Source organism: Sinocyclocheilus grahami, unplaced genomic scaffold (assembly GCF_001515645.1).
Source record: "Sinocyclocheilus grahami isolate Dianchi unplaced genomic scaffold, SAMN03320097.WGS_v1.1 scaffold315.1, whole genome shotgun sequence".
Taxonomy (NCBI): Eukaryota; Metazoa; Chordata; class Actinopteri; order Cypriniformes; family Cyprinidae; genus Sinocyclocheilus; species Sinocyclocheilus grahami.
Window position 1 is genome coordinate 551,322 of NW_015505494.1, and position 26,864 is coordinate 578,185.

The window sequence follows — 26,864 nt, forward strand, 5'->3', positions numbered from 1 at the left end:
TTATTATTATTATTATTATTATTAGGGCTTCATGTTAATGTTCATTTAATGTTTATGCTAAAAAAAAGTGCATATAGCTGCCAATTGTATTAGTTGTTTGTTGATTTTCAAATATAAAACTTATTGAAATGTTTTCAGTGTGTGTATCAGTTCTTTTTGAACGTTTTCATCTAATTTGAACAAAACCGTGATAATATTGATAACCGTGATAACTTTGGTCACTATAATCGTGATATGAAATTTTCATACCGTTACATCCCTAAGACAGACACTGAAATTTTAGCACAGACCCACCCTGAATGAGCTGTAAACAGTCCGCCCTTGTTTCGACACCGGAGCGGTGTTTTGTTATTGGATCTAATAATGAAGATAGCAGTCGTAATTTTCTCCCGACATCTGAGCCGCTGAAGATGCAGTGCGTAACAAAAACGTTTGTTTTTGAAGGGAATGCACCCCTCGATCTACCTAAATGCGTATGTTCGCGAGAATAATTTCTGATCCAGCTTTCCCTCCAAAAGTAGTGTTTTTTTTTAATGAATCTTTGCAAATCGCCTTTCCTAATAATGTGCTAGTTTGCAAGTTCCGCGACGAATGTGGCAAAAGTTCTCACTCTCAAAACAGTCTCACTCTCCCCATGGAAGAGAGGGGTGGGGTGAGCGGAGCTCATTAGCATTTAAAGGGACATGCACCGAAACAGGTCGTTGTGAACAGAGCTGTTTTTGATAAGGTAAAAAGGGTAGTATTACACTACCATTGAGAAATTTTAACCTTTTTGTTCATACTTAAAGTATGTTATAGATTTTTCATTAAGAGCCTAAAGAATCATATCAACTTGTGGAAAATGGGCATCCGATGACCCCTTTAAGGTCTACTTTCACTGCATCAAAATGTTCTATGTACAATAAGTTTTCTGCAGCATTTAAGAAATTAGTCTATGGGTTTGGCAACAATAACGACTATTCATATTCAATGAGTTAAGCAACCTTTATAAACAGTTCAGTGTTCTGTGTTTAACTACTTTACTGGTGACACAAACATTACTATAGAAGTAAATCCCCTGTGGATTTACCAGCTGATGTGCCACTTGTCTGCAACAAAAATAAAACAACCATTACACTCAAGGCATAGATGCAGTGTAAATAGTTATTTTTTATGTAATAATAATAATAATAATATTAATCCGGATCACAATTTTGAGGGAAATTGCTGATAATTGTGCTCTATGTACACATGCCATCTTATAGAAAAGAACCTAAGCCTCAACCCACAAGGCCATTAAACCAAGCACCAGCTCATCAATTAAACGTAAGGCCTTATCCGTTCTGCCTCTCATAACGAGATATTAAACTTAAAATGTGCGCCCTGGGCTAACAACACAGCTGCTAACGCTTTCTCAATGCCAGATATGGAGATTCATTACATAATTTCCACATTCAAAGATGTTTTAGAATCTGATTAAATATTAATACATTTCTGAATGTATGTGTATGTGTGTGTGTGTGTGTGTGTGTGTGTGTGTGTGAGGAAGATCAAAGAAGTTTTGAATTATATTACCGCTCTCTGCCTCCTGCTCTGATGCTGACCCCAGTCACATGACCTCTCACATCTAACCTACGACCCGTGAGCTGTTTCTCTTTGTTTCATCTCTGACATCCCAGATGACCTGCTGGCCACAGAAAGCCAAGTCACATCGTCTCGGGAGGAGAAAGTGATGAGGTTAAACCATCATGTTGGTACTCAGTTCCCTAAGTCTTACCGAGAGGATCAAGAAACCAGTGTTTCCTACTAAGATGCGTTTTTTCTGAATGTACACTAAATTAGAGGTCAGTAAGATTATTTTTGAAAATAATTAATTCTTTGATACAGGAAGGACACATTAAATTAATCAAGTGACAGTAAAGATATGTATAATGTTACAAAAAATATATTTAATATAAATTCTATTATTTTTAACTTTCGATTCATCAAATAAACCTGGAAAAAAATGCATCATGGTTTCCACAAAAATATTAAGCTTCACAACTGATTTCAAAAGCACCAAATCAGCATATTAGAATGATTTATGAATAATCATGTGACACTGAAAACTGGAGTAACGATTGCTGAAAATTCACAGGAATAAATTACATTTTAAAATACATTAATATTAATTGTATTTCACAATCCTACTGCTTTTACTTTGTTTTTATCAAAAGAATGCAGAATTGGTGAGCACGAGCAGTACAGATTTATCAAAAACATCAAATTAAAACTTAATGACCCCACATTTTTGTATAACATATATATTTACACATTTTCAGTCAAAATAATTTTGTTTAGAAATGTTAATCATTTATTACAAAGAAATATCTTTCCAACCAGTCAGTTTTTACAACCCATAACTATACAAAGCAGGCTTTTGTTTCATTTGAGTCAAATATGACTGAAAGACTTTAATAACAGAAGCAAACATTAACTGAGTAACCATTCTGACTGATTCAGTGAATGATTCATCTGACTGACGAGCAATTTATTAAAAGAATCGGTTCATAAGTCATTTGTCTACACTAGTTGCGCTGTGTGTTTCTGATACACTATTTTAAATTAAGACTGCAAATTCACAATTTACAAGACATACAATTTCTTTTGCTTTAGATTCAGCAGCAGCAGAGTGATTCAGGAAACACTCCGAGACACAGCTCCCATTCATTCACTCTAATAACCAGTTCAATGAACATTCTGCCTCCTACACAAACTGAACACAAGCCTCGTCTCAAAGTCTGTTCAAAAAAAGGTGAACCCCGGGCGGCATTCAGACAAGTCATTCACAAACACACAAATACATATGCTTCACACGCACAATAAAACTGCTTGTGATTAGTCAGCAGGCATCCCGCTGAGTTGTTTCAGTGAAGTGCCTTTTTAGCTCTGCGGTAGGGAGATTCGCCATAAACAGCTGACATTCAGTCCGTCACCGTACGTGTCCACTGGTGCAGACTGAACAGAGATGAGCAGGTCCCTTCAATTTATTATATCTATGGGAGCTGAGAGACAGACACGCACATGGGATTGTGGGATTGACAACAGATCGGAGCTGGCAGTAAGGGTGTAAAGAAGTTGAGAAATGTTTGACTTTATGCAAATGTGAAGCAAGAAAAGCAGACAGCTTATCGCTGTGAGGTGAAGGCAATGACATCTATAATAATCTGCCGACCGTGGCAGAGTTTCAATATTTTCATATTCAGATTTAAAAAACTGTTTATATAGAACACCACCATTCAAAGGTTTGGGGTCAGTACGGTTTTTTTTTTTTTTTTTTTGAAAGACATTAATACTTCAGCAAGGATGCATTAAATTGATAAAATGACAGTAAAAACAACAGCAAATGATTTCTATTTCAAATCTTTTAGCTTTCTATTCATCAAAGAATCTTGAAAATATTTATCACTGTTTCCACAAAAATATTAAGCAGCACAACCATTTTCAACATAATAATAAGAAATGTTTCTTGAGTGTCAAATCAGCATATTAGAATGGTTTCTTTAAGGATCATGTGACACTGACAACTGGAGTAATGATGCTGAAAATTCAGCTTTGGCATCACAGGAATAAATTACACTTTAAAATATATTAAAATAGTAAAAAAGTTATTTTAAATTGTAATAGTGTTTAACAATATTACCCTTCTACTGTATTTTGGATCATAATAAATGCAGCCTTGGTGAACATAAGTCCTATTCTAATGTTTTTCCTTCTCTCTCACCTATTCAGCCTCTTTATTTCAATCTAAAAGACAGCTGTAGGGGATTGTGCACCCCACACAGACACACAGTGTATGGTGTTTGCCCCTTCACTGCCCTGAGTCTGTCAGATCAGAGGTGGCCGCTAACAATAAGCTGTTATGCATCTGTCTACTCGACCGCACCTCCTGCTGTTCTTCAGCACCGATAGAAATCAGAGGGAGAAAGACAGAGTCAGAAAGAGAGAGGTGAGAGGGAGCGGCACCCTTTGCCCACTGGGACTCATGGGTATCAGTGTGTTCTTTGATCTTTGGATTTTCGGCAGCTCATGGAGTCCACCTGCACGTTCCTGCGCCCCACCTCTTTCCCCCTCAGAAACACCTGAACCCCCGGATGAGGTCCAGAGATGGCATGGTTTCAGCTTCGGGCGGCACGCCCTCAGACCATCTCACACAAAACCATTCAGTGTTGTGTTTGAGACACTTTGGGGTATTTGGTCACTGATTTGGACTAGTTCAATCCAATTTTTAAAACAACCAATTCATAAGAATCATTCATTCAGAAATTGGACTATACTGGTCACACTATATGTTTTTAAATCACCACAAAAAACAGCTCAAACGTAGTTTGTTTGTAAATCACAATAAAGTGGACAGGTTGTATGTTTCTAATTCACAACAAAGAAATTGGCTCAAAAGAGTAATTTGTTCATGAACCAGAAAAAAAACTAGTCAGATTGTATGTTTCTGACTCACTAAAACGAACCAGCTCAATAGCAGTCATTTGTTTATGAACTAGACTAGACTCGTCAGATTGTATGTTTCTGATACAGTAAAAGAACCATCCTGTAAGAGTCATTTGTTTGTGAACCAGATTATACTGGTCACTTTCTGATTCACTAAAAAAAGAACTGGATCGTAAGAGTCATTTGTTTGTGAACCAGACTAAACTGGTCACTTTCTGATTCACTAAAAAAGAACTGGATCATAAGAGTCATTTGTTTGTGAACCAGACTAAACTGGTCACTTTCTGATTCACTAAAAAACAACCGGATCGTAAGAGTCATTTGTTTGTGAACCAGAGTATACTGGTCGCTCTGTACATTTCTGATTCACTAAAAAGAACAGGCTCAAATTCTTTTATTCAAGAATTATACTCTATTGTCACACTTTACATTTCTGATTCACTAAAGAGAAACGGGTCATATAAGTCATTTGTTTGTGAATTTAACTACATTTGTCACCCTGTACGTGTCTGATTCAATAAAAACAACAGGCACATAACAGTTATTTGTTCTCAAGTGGTCAACACACATTCAGTAAACTCTGCAAACTTACACTTACATCTCAGGTAAAATATGATTCCTTTTGCCATATACAGGTGCATCTCAATAAATTAGAATGTCGTGGAAAAGTTCATTTATTTCAGTAATTCAACTCAAATTGTGAAACTCGTGTATTAAATAAATTCAATGCACACGGAGTTTCACAATTTGAGTTGAATTACTGAAATAAATGAACTTTTCCAATTTAACAATTCTAATTTATTGAGATGCACCTGTACTTCCTGTACTCACTAGTACGCAGATGTTGAAATGGCTACAAAATGCAACATCTGACAACCCAGATCTCAGGGGTCTGGATGTCTGTATCCCTGAACTAGGTAGGAATTCTTCTTCTTAGCACTAGTTTTCTTCCATGCGTGAGTGCGTGTTTTGTGCGTCTCCAAAGCACAGCAGATCATGTGTCAGACTTAACAAAACCCCTCTGAAGACCTAAATAACAGACCTGCCACTCACACAACGCTCTGTTATCATGACGTCTCAGATGCATTCCTGGTCCTTACACCACGTCTATATCACAGGCTCTGTTTGAAGCTACAACCGCTGCAAAAAGCCCTTTCCACCGGCAGCAAGGCTGTTTACACCACCTCAGATACAACCTTAAATAGGCTGGCGTGTGAAAACACAGCGGGCACAAAGAGAGAGAAGATAAACAATCACTGCCAAGTTTGCTCATGCGAGAGTTGACTTTTTTTGAATAGCAGAGTTTTAGAGCTCACCGTGCTGATCAACCTTATATTACCTCACTTTACTGGATTCAGCCGGCTCTGGCAAACAGCCTAATGCTAATGACTGTGTCCTTAAAGCGTGATATGTACACTGACAGGCTAATTAGAAAAGACTGTGTGGTGAGAGTTCATCAGATTTGATTTTTTCAGAGATGTAGTCTTGCTCTAAGGGCACTTTGGGATAGGGAGGTGTTATTGTAGTGATGCCAACTAAAGGAAGAACAAGTGTAATCACTTAGAGGATTAAGTCACAAAGGCAAATTTAAAAATGGTGGGTTTTGATTCTGGTCCAGAGAGTTTAAAGCAGACTGAAATATGAGCAGTGATGTTATCATCCAATAACTAAATGTACACCATATAAAAATATTTATTTTTACACTTTTTTTTAAATTTTCCATTTAAAGTTTTTCGTTTTTTTACTCCCCTTTTACATGTAAAAAAAGTACAGAATTTTAATAGTGGCCATTTATTTTGATCAACAAACATGAAAATAATTATTGGTTTATAGGTATTGGCCAGAATTTTAATATCTGTCCATCCCTAAAGCTACATTTCAGCAACAGTAAAATGGATCATATACAGTACACTACCATTCAAAAGTTTTGGGTTGGTAAGATTTTATAATGTTTACGAAATGTGTCTCTTATGCTCACCAAGGCTGTATTTATTTGATCAAAAATACAGTAAAAACTGAATAAAAAAAAAAAATAGTATTACAATAAAAAAACATTTCTATTGTAATATAATTGAAAATGTAATTTATTCCAGCAACTTCATTACTCCAGTCGTCATATGATGCAACAGAAATTATTTTTTATATTCTTATTTGGTGCTAGAGAAACATTTTTTATTTTTATCAATGCTGAATTGTGCTTAATATTTTAGTGGAAACTATGACGCTTTTTATAGGATTCGTTGATTAATAGACAGTTCAGAATAATTTATTTAAAATATAAATGTTTTGTAACTAATTTATTTATTATCACTTTTGATTTTTATGTATTATTTAAATATATCATGAATAGAATTCACATGAAAAACAGCATTACGATAGATTTTGTAGAAGAAAACAACAGCCAAACTTAGTCATCTTAGGGTAAAACCCCCTAACGAGCTTCTTTTGAAGACGCGTAAAAAAGATTATCTTTTAAACTCATGTTAGTTGAATAGGAGAGAGACGACTAGCTTATTAGGCCAATCCAGGTGTCATTTCACAGCACTGATGTTTATGAACAACAAAAGAAGGATATTAAAAGATTATAGACCGGAGATGTCTGACTTAGAGTGTCGCCTCCCATCATGCTTTGGGTGGAGGCCTCTTTCTGTCCCACAAGTCTGTGTGGGAGAGATGACAGAGGGCTTGATTGTAGGGACACCTGTGTTTTGTTACCGTGCAAAACCGAAAGGTGGAACACAACAAAACACACAATCACAAAACTGCTGCTATGACAACTATCCCGATCCGCTGGGACACTTTGTTTGAAAGTTATACTGGCAGAATCGTGTGCGCTCTCAATCAGAGTCACAGTCACAAACACAATGGTGTCCGCTTGCAACGTTTTTGCTTTTTTCTGCCCTCTCACATAGAAAAAGAAATAAAGACATCCAAATACACAACCACACCAAACAACAAAAAAAGTGCTGGAACTGAAAGGTGGAACACAACAAAACACACAATCACAAAACTGCTGCTATGACAACTATCCCGATCCGCTGGGACACTTTGTTTGAAAGCTCTCAATCAGAGTCTCAGTCACAAACACAATGGTGTCCGCTTGCAACGTTTTTGCTTTTTTCTGCCCTCTCACATAGAAAAAGAAATAAAGACATCCAAATACACAACCACACCAAACAACAAAAAAAGTGCTGGAACAGTTAAAGGTACAATATGTAATTTTCACCGCTAGAGGGCACGTATTCAAAATAAACAAATAGACAAAGGCGTAGTTAGATGACGCCGTGACTGAAAGTGGAATCATGGGAGTTGTCGTCTTCATCCCCACAACCGATGCAATCCGACGGGACTCGGGTAGAAATCATGTTCATGGATGAGCTAATGATTTATTAATGTCATAGTATGAAGCAGGGTGAGGCTGAAAGCCGTCGAAGCGAAACGAGGCCACTGAACGAGCGCGACACACGGCTCGAAAGCAGCGGAGCTTTTAATATGCCACAGTCGACCGCTTCCGCTCCTTCCGGTCGTGCGTATGTGGGGTAAAGCAGCACTGTTTTATCATACTAGATACATTTGAAAGTTCTGTTATAATGCTACTCTGTGCGGTCGTCACCGGTCTATTAAAATGCACAACATATTAAAGTGTCTTTGGTATTTCCATATTTTCTAAAAAACTAAACCGGAAATCGAGGGGTTATGACGTCATTGGCAGGCGACACAATGACACTATGGACACGGTCCGTGTCACTAGTTTAAAAAAGTGCTTATTTCTCTGGATTTAAACATTCTTCAAAACATTTGGGATAATGCAAGTACACAAGTCAGCAAAATATATAACACTGTCCTAGTGGTTTTTGGATATTTTAATAAAAAAATCTTACATATTGTGCCTTTAATGCAGCTTTTTCTCAGCAGGGAAGGAGGCTTACCTCAGCTTCTTGAGTTGCTTTAGAAGAAGCACAATGGCCTGAGCTAACAAGATTCTCTCTAGTACCATCTGCTAGGGCTACGATTAATCGAAATAAACTGGAATTGCAATATGGCTTAATGCAAAATTTTGTAATTTAATTAAATAACTATATGCGCTCTGTTTTTCCAGAGTGAAGCGCAGCACTGCGTTTACTTAGACTCATGACCCGTCGAGTTTGTGTCGCTTTTAACATGCATTTGGAATGCAACATACATCAACCACATAAACACCAAAAATACCAAAACGAGAGTCTCTGACTGTTTTTTGGCAAAATAAAAGCTTGATAGCTTTGAAAATGAAAACAATCAAGATAGCCATTAATAACAGTAATGTAATTTTACAGTTGTACTGTAAAATAAAATATTTTTTTCTTTAAATAGTCCTTTATTTTACAGTGAAATAATAAACAGTAATAAAGTAAAAAATATATATTTTATTTAGTAATATTAATAATAACAATAATAGTTATTATTTTTTTATTTTTAACAAATTTTAAATCACAATCTCAATCAAAAAATGCAATTATATTTTTCCCTCAAACATGCAGATATAGGCTACAAACTGCAAACAACATTTTTCTTCCACATTAAGTATATTTACATGTGCAGTTAAAATTAAGCTACAGCTTTTTGCATAGTTATGCTACAGTGGCATGAGCAAAACGTGAGACCATTCGTAGTCCAAATAAATGCATATACATGCTAGACGAAGTCACCCAACAATCGCAGCATCCATGTCTGTTAGTCAGATATATAAAAAAAAACCGGACTGGTACAACTCCAGTTGGACTAAAGTGTTTACATGACACATAAAACATTTTTTAATTATTACTTTAATCTGACTGAAATTGCAGTTTTAAAGCACATATAAATTAAATGTGTTCCAACATCATAGAAAGTGTTTTTTTGTTAACTCCAAGAAACGTTCCTCCCTGTATTCATTTTCCTGAATGTGAATTAGACTCTAAACAAACTCTAAATAAAGAGTTCATTAACCAAAATAATGATACAGATGACACAGTGAATGAGAAAAAACATCTCAAATTCCCTAAACACCTAATTAATTCAGAAATTATTCTTCCTTTCATATCATGCCATGGCTTTGGAGCAAGTCTCCAAGGCCTGACGATGACCAGACAAGATAGGGCCAGACAAGTTCTCCACCGATATAACCATCAGGCTAACAGAAACCCATCACTAAGTTTTTCTGCATGTAAAAACAGATGTTAATGGTCTCTGTCCATATCTGTCTGATGTATGGGACTCACCCTAACTGGAGTGCTCTTGGCCTGGACCCTCTGAGACTGGGCTCCCGTGGGACCTGGATCCCTCTGGCCTCCTCCAGCAATCTGTGCTCGGACCCCTGCCACTGCAGATCCATTAATACACGTGCTGTGCATGCTTCCCGTCCTCCTCGGCCTCTGCTTGATACCGTCCAGTAGCCGTACCAGGAGGATGTTGCTAGGCAACTCATCCACGCCACTCTCCACTAGCGTGCGGCATTCCGGGCAGCGCAGTTCTCCACGCGACCCCACAATTCCAAGCAGGCAGCGCCGGCAAAATGTGTGCTGGCACGGCAACACCTTTGCCGTAGCATCCAGTCGCTCCAAGCACACCGGACACTCCAACAGGTCCAGGAGCGCAGACTCGTCCATTTTCACACTCGCACAATCTTTCTCAGCGTAGTCGTTCATTCAGTCAGTTTTGCCTCTCCGAAGAGAGAAGCACATGGTGTGGGTGTGCGGATATAAGGTTGTTTGGAGGGAAAGTCCAATGCTGATGTCACGTCACTCCCATGCCGCAGTCATGATAATGTCTCTAGCATTCACTGCAGAGAATCAAAGAAAAAGAGATCATATGACACTTCTGTCTTATAGAGCATTACACATGTGACATTTTTGGTGGTTTTAATAGCAGGCACATGAGCACACAATGTAATGAGTTTGTCCAAGGAGAGGTTCCCAAGAAAACTGACTCTTAAAATCCAGGATGTTCAAAAACAACTAAATTAATTTTCAAATGCATAGTAAACTTGGCACAAATAGCAAAAACGCTACGAACTGGAGCAGACAATAACCTCCAAACATATTACTAGGGATGGGAATCATAAGGAATTGAATGATTCTATGATTCTGTTCCTTAATGGTTCTTTTAATACTTTTGAGGGAGAAATATTTGAAAAACAGTAATTTAATTCTTATTGCATTTACTTTTTGCAATACTACTACTGTCAATAGCTATGTATTAAATAAAAATAGCACAAAAACGGGTTAACAAAATATTAATAATAGTAATTAATGTATTAATTTATTTTTTAATATAAAATACCACTGATTAGTACAAAACTCATATATTTTTTAACCAGATGTTATCATACATACACAAAACACAATGAGATTAAATCAGTAACCGTAGAATATTTTTTGACTCACTAAATTAAATTGGACCTTACTTGCCTCGTTGTGTGTTTTTGATTCACTAAAAAGAACCGATTCATAAGAGTCATTCATTAGGAATCAGACAACACTGATCACGCTGTATGCTTGATGCTTTCCAATTCGCGTAGTATACAATATTTTGCCATTTTGTAATAATAGTGCGTCTAAGTTAGTGTGTTCACACGGTAAATTTCGAGAAGAAATGTGCACTTCCGGGTGATGCATTTAATTAACCCAAAAATTAAGTGTGGAATGTTGGACACTTCATAAAGTGTCGCAGTTTACCATACGTTTTATAACCTTATAAAGTGCATAGACTAGATGGGAGAGTACATAGTGGATAGTATACAGTAGGTCATTTAGTACACAACTTGATTATTTTAGTAGGGTATTCAGTTCGCTTTTGCAGACAAATGCACGTTCGAGATGGAACTAAACGGTATGAAAACCACTGGATCTGGGTCCTGTTCTCTAGCCCCAGCCATATATAATAGAGTCACCAATGGACTTGGCAACAGGAATAACTCTGAAACAGCTAAAGAGAGTTTACCGTCCGTCACGTTTGCTCAGTTTGCGAGAGGAGACTTCGTATATAAACTGCAAATATGCGGCCTCCTCGATCCTCATCCACTGTTCTACTGGCTATCCCGATTCAATCAAAAGACGAGGCTATATAAAGGCAAGCAGAACACTGAATAGAGAATAATTCAAAACTAACTGCAAAATCAGACATCTTTATGCAACTAGCTCATTGATCTGAACCGAATTGTTGCGTACAGAAACGTTACAAATGTTATAAATCGAGGAAATGCAGTTAACATAAACACAATTAAAGGGTATGTTCCCCCATAACACAAAAAATGGTATTAGGGAAACTGACAGCCTCAGTCACTATTCACTTATATTGTAAAGGGGGGAAATGCAATGATAGTGAATGGTGACTGAGGCTGTCAGTCCCTAACATCTCCATTTGTGAAAGTCATAGAGGTTTATAACAACACAAGGGTGAGTAAATGGTGAAAAATGTACAGTTTTGATTGAACCATCGCTTTACCTTTAATGCAAACCCTCAACCTCGCCCTCACTGTCGTTAAAAGTCCTGAATACAACCAACAACCTTGTATTTAATAACTACAAAGCCAACATTAGCCACATTGTTTCAGAGTAGCGGTACAAATATATCGACCTTACACTGCTGTACGTGAGTCTGTTTAAATAACTCCTGAAACGAACTAACCCATTACCAGTCGTGTTTTGAAAACTAAAAAAGCGAATAAAGTGTCACAGTAAACAGTGAACGACAGACGCTTTTATCAAAACGTTTGTCTGTAACTCGTGCTCACGTTGGTTGTAAGTAACCATGTCGCTTCACAAACTTTGATTCGATGTTTAAATTTAATCTAATATCTTATTACGGGGATATTTGTGAGAGCACAAAAACGCTACCTTAAATAAGGGCCCCTTCTCACTCCTCTTCTTCCAGAACAGTTTCTTTCCCGAGTTCCTCAAACTAGGGAATTCGCTCTGGGAAAAGGGATCCTGAAATCTTGATCGCCCAGTTGGACACAAGTTTATCTATTCAGATCCGTATATCTCAGCAAGGAACAGGTCGTCGCTCTTGAGTCGTTAAGTTGAAACAGCAAAAAAATCCGAGTCCGAGAGATTCAGGTTGATTGCATTTAGAAGAAAGCGAAGAAAAACAGGAGAAGCGAGTTCCTGCGTCCGAGAACCATGGCGAGCCCCGTGGATACTGTGGGACACTGCAGCGGACGTGTAGTCGGGAGGGAGGATTTTCAAAACGCACAGCTGGGAATCGAGAATGCAATGCATCAACCGTTTTGAGCTTAGGCTTCTTCCTTACGAAATGTTAGATAAACAACAACTGAAAAGCTGCGGTTTGGATCGTCACAAATAAGCAAAATGCATTTCTAAAGCTAGAAATTTAGCCTATACGTAGTAGGTAACGTCGTTCATTGACGAATAGTTTGTTTGTAATCTCCGCCTGCGTCATATAGTGTCACAAATCACAGGATTTACAAATTTCCTCTAGTAGCAGGTTTAAATGAAAAGAAAGATAACATTTCACCAGATGAACGAGTAGGCCCATGTTTTCCATAACTCACTTTATACTATACTTACTATTTCTGCAGTATAGGCCTATGCATATTGTGAAAGTATGCTAATTATTTGCCTGCATAGAACGCTCTTATCTAATTGCCTAAATGTGCAGTAACAGAGAACAATGCAAGGAATACTATATCCCACAGTTCACGCAATGCATCAACCGTTTTGAGCTTAGGCTTCTTCCTTACGAAATGTTAGATAAACAACAACTGAAAAGCTGCGGTTTTGATCGTCACAAATAAGCAAAATGCATTTCTAAAGCTGATTTAGTCTATACGTAGTAGGTAACGTCGTTCATTGACGAATAGTTTGTTTGTAATCTCCGCCTGCGTCATATAGTGTCACAAATCACAGGATTTACAAATTTCCTCTAGTAGCAGGTTTAAATGAAAAGAAAGATAACATTTCACCAGATGAACGAGTAGGCCCATGTTTTCCATAACTCACTTTATACTATACTTACTATTTCTGCAGTATAGGCCTATGCATATTGTGAAAGTATGCTAATTATTTGCCTGCATAGAACGCTCTTATCTAATTGCCAAAATGTGCAGTAACAGAGAACAATGCAAGGAATACTATATCCCACAGTTCAGCCAGCTCAATTTCACCTTCCATGTCCATAACCGCAAGAAATATTAAACACAATTTCAAAATGGTAAGAAAGATACAATTTCACCATAAACCTCAAGTATGTTCTCAATAGCACACTTCTATACTACACTTGCTATTTCTGCAGTATATAGTAGCCTATGCGTGTTGTGTATAGTATGCTAATAATCTGTGTGCATAGGACACCCAGAGTATCTTACTGCCAAAATGTTTAGTAACAAGTGCTCAACTTCACTTTTCATTCCCAGAACTGCAAGAAATATTAAACACAAATTATTTCAGAGATGATAACTTGGTTTGTAAACATGCACATATTTACATCATGCGACAACAATATAGCATACTATTCTTTGAAACATTTAACCTTGCATGATGCATACTGGTTAACATATTTGTAAAAATATAGTAGGCAATATTCATATTCATATTGCTCTCAAACACATAATGTTCTCTCACATCCCCTTGAAACCTTTAGGTTTGGCAGTATTATTTACCAAAGCTTTGCATCTCTCCTCCAGCTTGTGGCTCAAAGGTCAATTTTCTGCCTTCCACATGCACACTGGCACACACAAAGGTTAACACGGAGGTGAGGTTGTCGGAAGATCGACCCGTTACATCACCGGTGAGTAAAGCATGCATGAGACCTTTTAACATGACAAGTCACTCTCACACAGCCCCTCTTGTTCATCAGACACAAGCCTCCAAGCCTGGGATTGTGGGTCAAATCAGATCAAATGCATCCTTGTTGCATGATTATAGTCAAATACCTCATGGTTTATAAATCAGGAAATGTTTTCCATTTTAAAAAACTCTTTGAATAACCCTCTGCTTCATTGCACAGAAGTGGGTTTCATTCTACAAAGAGAAGCATTTGCTTAGCAAGGTTTAAGGATCTAAAGAACATTTCAGTGATTCATGATGGTTTGGCAGAGCTTTACGTGAGGGTGATTGTTATTCGATTTTTATTACCATTTTTATTAGGTGACTACTGTGTTAAAGAGATAATTCACCCAAAAACGAACATTTTTGGCATCATTTAGTCACCCTCATGTTGTTCCAGACCTATATGAAACCTGTTACTTCTCTGGAACTTAAAGGAAAAGTATTAAATATTTCTGAACTTGTTTCAAACCCATGTTAAACCCACTTGAAATTTCATTAAATGAACAAAAACTGTTGAAAAATTATTCGAAAAATCTTCTTTTGTATTTCAAGAAATGTTTAGAATGAAATGGCGGAATTTTTATTTTTGTGATACTGTTATATTTTGAATTTGATTTTATTTTTACATTTTCTGTTTTGTTTTTGTCATTTTATTAGTATCAGTAAAAATATAATTTTTTTAATATTTTATTTTATTTTGATTAATGTTTATTTTCAAGTAATGTTTTTTTTTCATGGTTTCAGTTAACAATAACTCTGGTGTTAACTCTTTAAGACAGCAGTCATCCTATAGTCATTTCACCTGAAGGCAAAGTTCTCAAGCCCTGAAGTCAACAGGAATTACATCATCATGTTTCTACCTCACTGGCTCTTATCATGATGAAGTCATATATCTTGCAAGAATTTACTGCATACGGCATAAACAAAGTAAGTCAAAGGCAGTAAATGTAGCCTGTATACTTGTTCAAAAGCTTAAGAGTGCCTTTTCAGATGTTTATTTACAGTAGCGCATATATTTCTACACGTGCAGGAAGCTAACAATTTATGTATAGACTCATTTATTTTACAGATCCCACAGAGAACGATAGCGCCAGCAGAGAAACGCAAGTGTGATGATGAATGTGCTACACTATGCTAGATTTGATGTTGAAATTGCCTTTTAATAGTGTTTGGCTCGTCCTTTGTCTGCTGCAGGAAAAATTACAGCACATCATTGTGAGCAATTTGCACTCTTAACTAAATCGTGCCACGATAATGGCAACATTTGGTAAGCAAGTGTGTGTAATTGAGCTGAAACAGTTCATGAAGGGCTCATTTAAATGCATATGCATGTGAGTGCAGTGTGTATTGTCATGCCTTGGCTAATGAGGACAATAAATCAGAAAGAGAAAATAAATACGGCAAATATTTATGGAACAGAAAGAAAAGAGAGGTAGGAGAGGAACTGTTTTGTGAACAGAGAGTGAGAGAGAATAATAAAGTTAGATTTATGGTGGCACAGCTCTTGGATGTCAGAAGCGATCCCACCGGAGCTGGCAGCAGCCCTCCGGTCATATTTCACTGTTGCCGGGGGTCATTTAGCCCACCCCCTGAAGGGAGGGGCAGAGGCTGTAAAGCCTGGTGCAAATTTCTTGGATAACCCCGGAGGGAAGGCCTGCTTTGATTTATCACTGACTCAGTCATGGCCCAGTCTGAGGTGGGATTGTTCTGAGCTTGGAATAACAGTGCAGGTGATTCACAATAATTACAAGCATATACATGATTTCATAGACTTATACATCTTCGTTCGTCATGCTAAAGAAGAAAATATACTACTCAAAGTGCCAGAAAAAGTTATATTAGCTTTTATTTTTTTCCTTTAAGTGATCAGCAATTTGCAGCCACACGCATTAAAGCGCACACAATTCTGCCACATTTGAAGCGCCAGCTGTGCATTAGAAAATATAATCTTTTTAAAAATATATTACCATTTTTATTATAATTTAGAACTAATTTATTTGTTATTTTAATACATTTGTAAAATATACTTTATTCCTGTGATGGCAAAGCTGAATTTTCAGTATCACTACTCCAGTCTTCAATGTCACGATCCTTCAGAAATCATTCTAATATTCTGATTTGATGCACACACACACAAAAAAAAATTCTTAGTATTATCAGTGTTGTGCTGCTTAATATGTTTGTGAAAACTGTGATACATTTTTTCAGGATTCTTAAAAAGCTCAGATGAATACAAAGTTCAAAAGAATAGTATTTATTTAATCTTTTGTAACGAGTGTCTTTTACTTTCACTTTTGATCGATTGAAAGTGTCCTTGATGCATCATTTCAACATATATACTGCATTTATGCATGCTTTCATAGCCTTATGCACAATCATTCTTTATACAAAAGGAGAAGATAATGACATTATACTCAAGTGCCAGAGCTAGAATGTTATTTTGGCTTTTATTTTTTCCCTTGAGTGAGTTTGTGATCAGCAATTTGTCTGCACGCACACATTAAAGCACACACGATTCTGCCACGTCTGAGGCGACAGCTGTGTCACGGGCAATAAAAAAGCATGGAGGGGTTGAGCGAGAGAAACAGATAGGAGAAAGAGAGAGAGAGGAGACGTGACAAATGCTTTTTCCTCAAAACATAAGAGCCAGACCTGACAGACAGAATAATGGACTCAGGGATCTTTTGCAGCTTGAACGCATCTGTTTTCCAAGGCCGTGACAATCTACCACGACCATCTAAATCTTCAAAACTGTGAACTCATGATCTAATGTTGCACACAGAATGAAGGCTAGTGTGAGTGAGGGCTGATATTCTCTGGTTTCATTTTAGGCACAGTACAACCACTGATTCTTGGCTTGTTTGTAGCCATACAGGTGTTGCTCTCAATTAATAAGTAACAAAGCTTTTATATAACCTCCAAGTTCTTGGTCAACCATCTTCAACTTGACATGATATTATTGCCACTGTCACTGAATGCCCTGTGGTCAGTCCAGAGTTTAGCTGTGCATTTGACATTAAGGGATAATTCTTCCACCCCACTGTTTTAGTTATGAGGAGCATTGATGGGGGAGGATGGCTCCTTTCAATCACATCAGTTCAGTGCTAAGATCAATGTCAAATTCAAAATTAATCAGGACGATGAGATAGTTTTATCATTTAAAAATATAATCAATGAGAAATCTGAAAACATCAGAACCATATTATTGACCAATATTAAAGAAATATTAGTTTATTAGTATTGGTCAACACTATATATTGCACTAGGGTTAAAAAGTTTGGAGATGGTGGTTTTTATGTTCTTGGAAGTCTCTTATACTCATCAAAGCTGCATTTATTTGCAAACAAATATAGGAAAAACTAAAATTGTGAAATACTATTACAATATAGAATTACTGTTTTCTATTTGCATATACATTTTAAAATATAATGTATTCCTGTGATGGCAAAGCTGATTTCTTTTCTTCAGTGACACATGAGCCTTTAGAAATCATTCTAATATGCTGATTTGCTGTTCAAAAACATTTCTTATTTTTTATCACTGGTGTATTGCTTAATATTTTTATGAAAATGATGATATGTTTCTTAGAAAGCTCAGAATACAGTGTTCAAAAGAACAGCATTTAAACAAAAAAATATTTTGTAACATTATAAATATCTTTACTGTCACTTTCGATCAATTTAATGCATCCTTGCAGAATAAAAGTATGAATTTCTTAAAAAAAAAAAAAAAAAAAAAACTTACTGACTTCAAACTAGTGAATGGTAATGTATTTATATAGTTTATAGATGTATTTAATCATCATCATCTAACACTCACTTAAAAATTGAAAACACTTAGAATAATGTGATGCCTAAATTCACTTGTGCCACACTTTTTTTCATTTTTAATTAATTTAGACAAAATAGTACAGAATTTTGTAATTAAAAAAATGACAATGAAATTATGAATGATTTTGCGGGTTCTGAGGGGATTACATCATAACGTAACCTGTTTAAATTGTCCATGTTCTCTATCAGTGTTACTCCCTATCCTGGTGGTGTGTTGTAGGTTATAACAACAGCACCCTTTGTACTTGACATTAATGTACACAATTTAGGGATAAATTGTAGATTTAATTAATTTATTGGAGAGAAATATGGGAACATTATATAAAGGGTTGACACAGCACAAACTGAGTTTTAGACTTTGAAGCAAAATGTGTGACAACACTCCCCAATTTCCTTACATAAACACACTTTGCAGCAAATGTTCTCCACAGTTCATCATCCAACACATCCTGCTTTCTCTTTCCCTCTCTAACCCACTCCAATACATCTATCAATACACGCTTTACAGCCCGCACCATTGATAACCTCACGCTCCTGTCTCAGCAGGACTTCAACGGGATATTGAATGTCTGTTTCCACACCAGAGATGGTTAATAGTGCAGAGGTTAATGAAAGAGCAGTATTAATCTGCCTTCAGGTGGGGGAGGGTTTTAACACAATCTAACCTAGTTTAAGAAGCCCATAGAGAGACTGTACAAATAAACCAGATCTGCAACTCCCATCAAGGGAAAAACTCTGCAAAATTATACCTTCAGGCAAAACACTTGTCATATTAGGCACAAAGCCATCCATGAAATTACTCCAATACGAGGCAAAAACGATTCATTCATGTGTGTGCATGGCAAACAGAGCGTGAATATGTATGTATTGCATATATACATAGGAGATCTTCCTCATTGACTCACATATCGCCTTTTGGGAACCAAAACCAGGAAGTCAATTAACTCAACCCTTGGGATTTGATAAATGGGTAAAAGATTTTAGAGGAACGGAGGGTGAGACGAGGATAACAGCTTTTTCGTGCTCAATCCATTCTGCTGTCTTACTGCCCTCACCCCATCCGTCATGAACATATTAAACATTCCCAGTGATTAAGAATCCTCCCGAACTCCATGACTCCTGACCATGAATATTGAACATTATATCAATGCAATGAATCAATTAAATGTTTATATCATGAGCCCAAGTTTCTCTTGAAATGGTAAAGGAGTATCCTCATATCTGTAAATAGTCATTTAGATGATAAATAGTTAATAACATTGGCTTTTTTTTAATTGCAAGCATTTCAGAAGCATTAACCGTACCGATATGATTAACGACGCTCTGGCGTTTCTAAAATTGCGGTACAATATATACATCTTGCTTGAAATTAAAAGGCACTCAAATGAGAGTAATACGCTGCCATGATAAAGAGAATAAAAATATATTCTTTCATCCATCAGTGCTTCTTTGTATGGCGTAATTTAAATCTCCCACAGGATCAGGTAGATGTATTTGCATAGCACAGAGCTGAAGCTCAAACAGGCATAATTAACTGTGACAATGGATATAATGCAACACACAACTGAATTTATGCCAAACAAAGCACAAAATAGAGTGAGAAATAAAAGGCTAGTGGTGGTAGTTGAGGGCAAAGTGTTTTTACTGCTACTTCAAACTGTTTTTTTTGCTGAATAAGGGAGAAATTAAATAGCATGATTGATGAGGCTGTTCAGGTGCAAAGAGAAATTGCGAAATGTTATTACAATTTAAAATAAGGTTTTCTATTTGTACATATTTTAAAATGTAATTTATTCCTGTGGTGGCAAAGCTTAATTTTCAGCATCAGTAGCCTACTCTAGGCTTCAGTGTCACATGCTTCAGAAATCATTCTAATATGCTGATTTGCCGCTCAAGAAACATTTCTTATTATCAATGTTGAAAATAGTTTTGCTGCTTCATATTTTTGTGGAAACTGTGATACAAAGTTATCAAGTTTCTTTGATGAATAGAAAGTTGAAAAGAACAGCATTTATTGAAATCGAAATCTTTTGACATTATACAGGTCTTTACTGTCATATTTGATCAATTTCAAAGTGTCCTTGCTGAGTAAACAATTTGAACAGAGTATTGTATTCAGTGACAATCTTTTGTGGATGTTCAATTATCTTGGTGGAAATACACATGAATGAATTTGTAGAGGCTTGCAACTACGTGACTCAAGATATCTGGCAAAGACACAACTTACACACACACACCCACAATAGTTTGTGGTTGTCTGAGAATCCACGGGTGTTCTGCGATAAGGGGAAAACCCTACATGCTTCCAGCCAATTCTTGTGACAGCTGCAAGGTTGTTGCTGACTGACAGCTCACTAGACCAGTCAGGATTCAGATAGGTGAAGAAATACCCCCCATCTAGGTAGCTGAAAATAGATATTGGCAACTGATTTGAGCTCAGCTGCTTCACATTTAAAGCGGAGTGTTTTATAGCCAAATAACCACACACAGGCACATTCTTTGAAAAAAATTACGTTTATTTATTTCTCAGTACAAAGATATACATATTCTGACATGCAAACAAACCGTAATGCTTGCAAATTATTTAACAATTTTCTGTACACTTTCAAGTACCACATTTTGCCAGCAACTAAAACACAGAGGTCATTTAATACAACCCACCGGAGGTGCAGCTGCATACAACATGCATAAAGCATGTGCACAGCATTTATAAATGCTCTTATAGTGACTGTTCACCAAGAATGAAAATTCTATCATCATTTACTCACACTCATGCAGTTCCAAACCTGTATGACTTTTTCTTCACAATGAAAGTCAATGGGGTCCAATGTTGTTGTGGCCCCCATTCATTCCATGTGATGGACAAAAAAACATGAGGGGGAGTAAATGATGACAGAATATTAATTTTGGGTGAACTATCACGTTAAAAACCCCGATAAGGACTTCATCTGCATAGTAACTTCCTAAATAACAGTTTCGCCAAATCCTGAAATAATGCTTTAAGATTTACCGGTAAGAAATCTTGAAAGCTAAGGCTAAATAATTTGAGCATGTTATGTTAACGAGGTGTAAAAAGTAGAAAAAGAGGTTCAGAAAATTTGAGAAGACTGTTTTTTTAGACAAGACATTTAGACTAATCTGTTTTCTGAGGTAGACAGCTGGTTAGAAGAACCCGCTGCCTGTTGTGCGTGAGCACCTGATATTGGGCAGATAATTGACCTCTGACCCCTAAACTAGACCTCCCTGGCCAGTCTAGAGCCTTAAAAAGCAGTTTCCATGGCTTCAGCTGTTGTGAATACAGCACGAGCAGCATTTCACATACAGTCTGTCATCAGCTAGGAGTACACACGTGTACATCTCTGTCGGAGACTTCTTCTCGCCTGCTAACACTCGGCTACGCTTTGGTTAAATATTATTATACACAGCACATTTATATGCACAAAATTTACAAAGTAGTGCTCAAGTGACTTGAGATATGGAAGTAGAACTACAGTCAACCGTGGACTTTAAACTGCCCATGCTTGAGTGGACCATTTCTCTTTTTACCCCCTCTCTCTCAAACCCCCCTTCCCCGACATGCACCTCCTCAGACTGTCAGAGTGCATCATGGGAACACTTCAGCCTGCCAGCAGATTGACCAAGGCTGCCAACGGCATGGATGAATAACTTCTATTCATCATTATCTGAGAGAGAGCGAGAGAGCGAGAGAGTGGGGCAGAAGAGAAAGAAACAGAGGAACTGTTAAAGAATAATAATTAACTCACTTACGAGACTGAGATCTTAAGAAAACTTCCAGGCTATATTCCTGATGTCAGAGGTCACATTAAAGTCCATAATTAGGAGTTAGCCTTGAACACACAGTGTAAATGCCAGAAATACCCTCACATCAATCAGAGGCTGCTACATACACAAGCAGACACATGTATGCAACTTAACCCAAATTATGTGACCTGACCCAAATGCCCTGGAATTGCTCAGAGACTTACGCAGCATGTCTTGTGCTGAAAACATCTGCTACAAGGGGAGGCACTGCTTGTTTGAACAGCTAATCTATTTCACTCTGTTTGGACTAGTGAATGAACTGTACACATTTGAGGGAAAATTCACCTAAAAATGAAAATTCTGTCATTAAGGTCCATTGTTCTGTTGCTGTCTATGCAGGGTCAGAAAGCTCTTGGATTTCATCAAAAATATCTTAATTTGTGAAGATGAACAAAGGTTACAAAGTCCTACAAATCAATCCAAGTCTACACTGGCGTTTTCACTGCGTTTCAGAAACGATCGCCATGTCACATGACCATTCATGCAGGTACAACCATAGATATGTATAGGCAGATGCCCTATTTTTTAGATAGCGGACGCGTCTACGTGCTTGGAGTGGTCGAATGGGATTCTACCTATAGAAGGTTTTAAGGCAACAATATAAACAAATGTTACTGCGCATGCATGCTTTTGTGGCCCTAACTTAACTTCTGGTAGACTTCCAAATAGAATCAATAACAACAGCCAAGTCCCTCTAGAGTAGATTATTTTTGATAACAAGCAAAATATGTTTGCTATGTAGACGTACTTATTGAAAAAGCTAACTCATTCTCTGCCAGCAGAGCGGGAGAAACAGAGGTGTCCCCAGTATCGGCTGTACACAAAGCAGCACTGAGCTCACAAGCCCTGCTTTATGAGGCATATAACATGCAAGATGAAATGAAAATGACATCAAAAATTTTCTAAAGACAGTCTTCCTTCAGAAATACAGTGATATAAAAACACCCACGCCTCATTTAGATTTTTAAACGTGCAGTACGTGCTCATGTTTATTCAACAAAGCCTTTTGGAAAATCAGTCAGTTTTGATATTGTGGCGGGTCGCTGTATGGGAAACACATCCCACAGCACAACAACCTGAGCCCAACTTCATTACTCATCACTTTAACTGCATTTGTAGCTGGCTCCACTAGCCAGACCGATAAATAAACACAGACCGGAAGTTAACCTCGGGCCAGGTGTGTGCGCCCAATAAAACCGCCATAGGCTGCGTTCCAGTCCGTTTTTTATGCCCTTCACTCGCAAACTTCCCTCCATCTCATTCACTCGGATGTACGTCATTGATTACGTTGCATGAGTGCCCACTTCTGGCGGAACCCTTGGAATGGGCTGAACTGGAACATCCCAAGCCCTTGATCACTTAGAATCTGCTATAGAGTTGGTTTATTGTTTACATTTTTCCCCTTACGAATTTGTTTTGTGCAGCATTCTATATGTATATAGGTATGCCTGGGCTGTTACAAATTTTAAAAAATAATAATTTATATATTATAGAGTTGTTTGGGGTGGGGATAAATTGAACGCGATCTGTGATGACGTCATAATCATGTTGCATTGTGGTCTGTGGAGTGGCCTGAAGTGTGCATATGAAGCAGACTCGCTCCCTCGATCAAAATCGAGGGGTCGAGGGTCTGTCCATATAAACTTCCCTCGTTCACTTCACGAAGTGGAACGCACTTCAAAATCAGTGGGGATTCCCCCGAGGGGAAGTGCTTAGGGAAGTTTGCGAATGCATCTCTAAAAGTGGAGTGGATCGCAGCCATACATGTCTATGGTACAACAATGAGCATGATGTTGTTTACACGGTCGTCAAGGATACGCAGAGCAAATGTGGGCAGCCACGCCATCATTTTCAAAAGTCTCCGTTTTGGTCAGTTTACACAAACTCAACCCTAGAGTTTTCCAACTAAAACAGGGTCTGCAGCGCTTTCTAAAGTTTTTAAGGGTCGAAAACGCCGAAGTAGTGTTAACGACAGGCATAACCATAGCAAAAGTTATGCGTTTTAATACGAAAACACACTAGTGTAAACAGGGCCTGAGTAATTAATGACAGAATTTTCATTTTTGGGTGAACTATCCCTTTATGAGCTGAACAGTACATTGTTGTATCATGTTTTTATATTGTATTTCTATTACTATTATTATTATTATTATTATAAACAATAATAATAATAAAATTATATATAAATACATTTATAGTATGGAAAAAATATAAAAATCAAATCATTTTATAATAATTTTGGCAAATTTTTGTTATTGGCTTGTAAGGCTAGAGACTAAAAACAGGAAAAAATAGCTTGGGAAGGTAGGCATATTATGTGTATATGGTGTTGTTGTTATTATTATTATTATTAATAATAAAAGTGATAATTAAATAAGAATACGTTATACAGAATAATACATAATTATTTAGTGTTTACATAACTATATTGTTTTTATTAGTAATAAAAATATTATTTTGTTGTAATAATTTAAAGGGATCATTGGATGCAAAATTAACTTTTACATGTTTGAACTGAAATGTGTCTTGGCAGTGTGTGTACACAACCACCCTATGATAAAAACCCCCCCAGTTTTTTTTTTTTTTTTTAATCTCTATAAATCCAAACCCCTTTCTAAATCAAGCCATTCTCAGATTCCTGCCAGTGTGATGTCACACTGGCCAAGGCCCCTCCCACGATAGTTGACACTGGCGTTTTACCTTCGACTCGCCCTGAGTGAGCTGTCATCAGTCTGCCATTTCAGTGCCAGAGCAGGGGTAGACAAGAATGTCTCCTAAGAGACTGAGGTGTTTTGTTGTTGGATGTAATAATGAACATAGCAGTTGTCATTTACTCCCGACATCTGTGCCGCTGAAGAAACAGTGGATTACTTTAGTTTTTGAAGGGAATGCGTCCCCGATCTACCTAAATGCATCTACCTTTGTGCGAATCATTCATGATCCAGCTTCACCTCCAGAATAAGGTTTTTAAATTAATTTTGCAAATCGCCTTTCCTAATAATGTGCTAGTTAGCAAGTTTCATGATGAATACGGCTAAAGTTTACAGTCTCTCAGGTAAAGACTTCAAAGGGAAATGTACCAAAACGGGTTGCTGTAAACGGAGCTGTTTTTGACAGGTTAAAAGGGTGTTGTTTTATACTACCATTGAGAAATTTTAGCCAAAGTATGTTATTGACTTTTCATTAAGACCCTAAAATATCATATCAACTTGTGGAAAATGGGCATCCGATGACCCCTTTAATAAAAAACAGTCATTATTATTAACAACAATAAATTTTACATATATATTTACACATACACATATTTACAAAATATATGTACATAATTACACACTCACACATATACATAAATACACACACACACACACACACACACACACAGAGGCAGGCTATGTCTAAATAAAAAAAGAATGTGTCTCTTTAAGAATGTGTTTTCAGGGCATTCTCTAAAGTGCTTGATTCACACTGCACTCTTTTACACCCATTCATGTTACATTGCTCGATTTCTGCAAAGATCTGACTGAATGAACTGGTACGACTGTATGAAAAACATCAGATGAAATGGTGCATGAATGGATCAGAGAGTGAGAATGTGTGTGTACACACACTTTACCTTCCTGGTAAGCGCCATCTGCCATCACCAAATGGAGGATTTTAGGATACAAGTGTTGGTGCTTGGTTCCCAAAATGCTTTGCACCATGCTGGAGCCCATTGCAATGTTCTCATCTTCATCCTCATGAATAGCCTAAATAACCAAACAAAACTCATACAAATTACAATCTGGATATGCTGGATAAAGTCAAATAATAAAGCCCAGTGCCAGGTGCAACCACATTCTAAAAGGGATAATTTACCCAAAGATAAAAGATTCTTTCATCATTTACTAATCTCATGCTGTTACTAAGGGTTTCTTAACCGAAGGGTTTTTTTTTTGTAAGCGGCAGCATAAATTACAGCAAATCACAGCAGTTTTCTGCACTTCCAGTGTGACAAACTATATAAAAAGCATCACAAGGCAGCACATTTAACATTCTTAAAGGTTAAGGATAACATCTGTATCTAATTCCCAGAATGAACACGACGGCTAAAAACAAAACTTGGTTTTTAAAAATGTATAAGTGTCCTCATCTAAGAAGTACATAGCTGCATTGTTATTGGTGGTGTTTGACCACTAAAGACCTCTTAGTTATGCAGTATTTCCGCAATGCATTCACCCGGGCACAAAACCACTGAATCTCACTGGAGACATGGTGAGAGTTGACATTTAATGCAAAACCGAGGAACTCAGACCTTGATCTTGTTGTAGGCTTGAATGAAGTTTTCAAAGCCCATGGCCTGCTCTAGATGGAACCGCAGCTCCTCCAGACGACTGAAGATACTGTCCTGTTGCTCTAGGTCTTCCTCGTCCTCTTCCTCGCTGTCATCTGCATGCATACACATGCACAGAGATAAAGGTATACTACAATCTATCAAAGTTCACACAGTAAGAGTGTATTGTTGTGGAATATTGCTAATACTACGCTGACCTATGTCAGTACTGAAAGTGTTATTTGCCAATGTCATTCCACACCCCAGTCATACAAAGCCAAATCAATCATCAAATTCAATTAGCCAGAACAATATCTTTAGCTCAATAAACACAGTACTTGTTTTTATTTTTAGAGAGCTTAGCAACAGTTGAACATGATGTTTGTTTGTTGTATTTGGGTTATAGTTCCATTGAGTTGTGCTTGTTAATGTAGTCAGTAATTGTTTAGTTGTGTTTGTGGATGGTGTCAACATTTGTGTTCGCAGTTGAATTTAGCTGTTGTTTTTATGAACATGATTAGCTATTGTGCTGCATTTAAAGTGTTTGTTAGCTGTTGACCTGAGCTTGCAGATGCAGTTAGCAATTGTTAGCTGTGTTGTAGTTTGCTGTTGCGCTATGTTAGCTAAAGTGGC

General features: G+C 37.2%; 2 protein-coding genes across 3 annotated transcripts in view; both read right to left on the minus strand.

Annotated features, from left to right (window-relative positions):
* Nucleotides 1-12,616, minus strand: part of LOC107601942 (E3 ubiquitin-protein ligase SH3RF1-like) — a 61,735-nt gene extending 49,119 nt beyond the window's left edge. For both annotated transcript variants that reach the window (XM_016294305.1, XM_016294304.1), the window contains exons 1-2: nt 12,318-12,616; nt 9,702-10,261 (exon numbers count right to left, since the gene is read on the minus strand). In XM_016294305.1, the coding sequence (XP_016149791.1) occupies nt 9,702-10,127 (426 nt within the window). In that variant the 5' untranslated portion in view covers nt 10,128-10,261; nt 12,318-12,616. The remainder of the gene's footprint in view (nt 1-9,701; nt 10,262-12,317) is intronic.
* Nucleotides 12,617-20,618: 8,002 nt separating this feature from the next.
* Nucleotides 20,619-26,864, minus strand: part of LOC107601920 (serine/threonine-protein kinase Nek1-like) — a 30,426-nt gene continuing 24,180 nt past the window's right edge. The window contains exons 28-30 of the mRNA XM_016294281.1: nt 26,214-26,347; nt 25,536-25,668; nt 20,619-21,783 (exon numbers count right to left, since the gene is read on the minus strand). Coding sequence (XP_016149767.1) covers nt 21,770-21,783; nt 25,536-25,668; nt 26,214-26,347 — 281 coding nt within the window. The 3' untranslated portion in view covers nt 20,619-21,769. The remainder of the gene's footprint in view (nt 21,784-25,535; nt 25,669-26,213; nt 26,348-26,864) is intronic.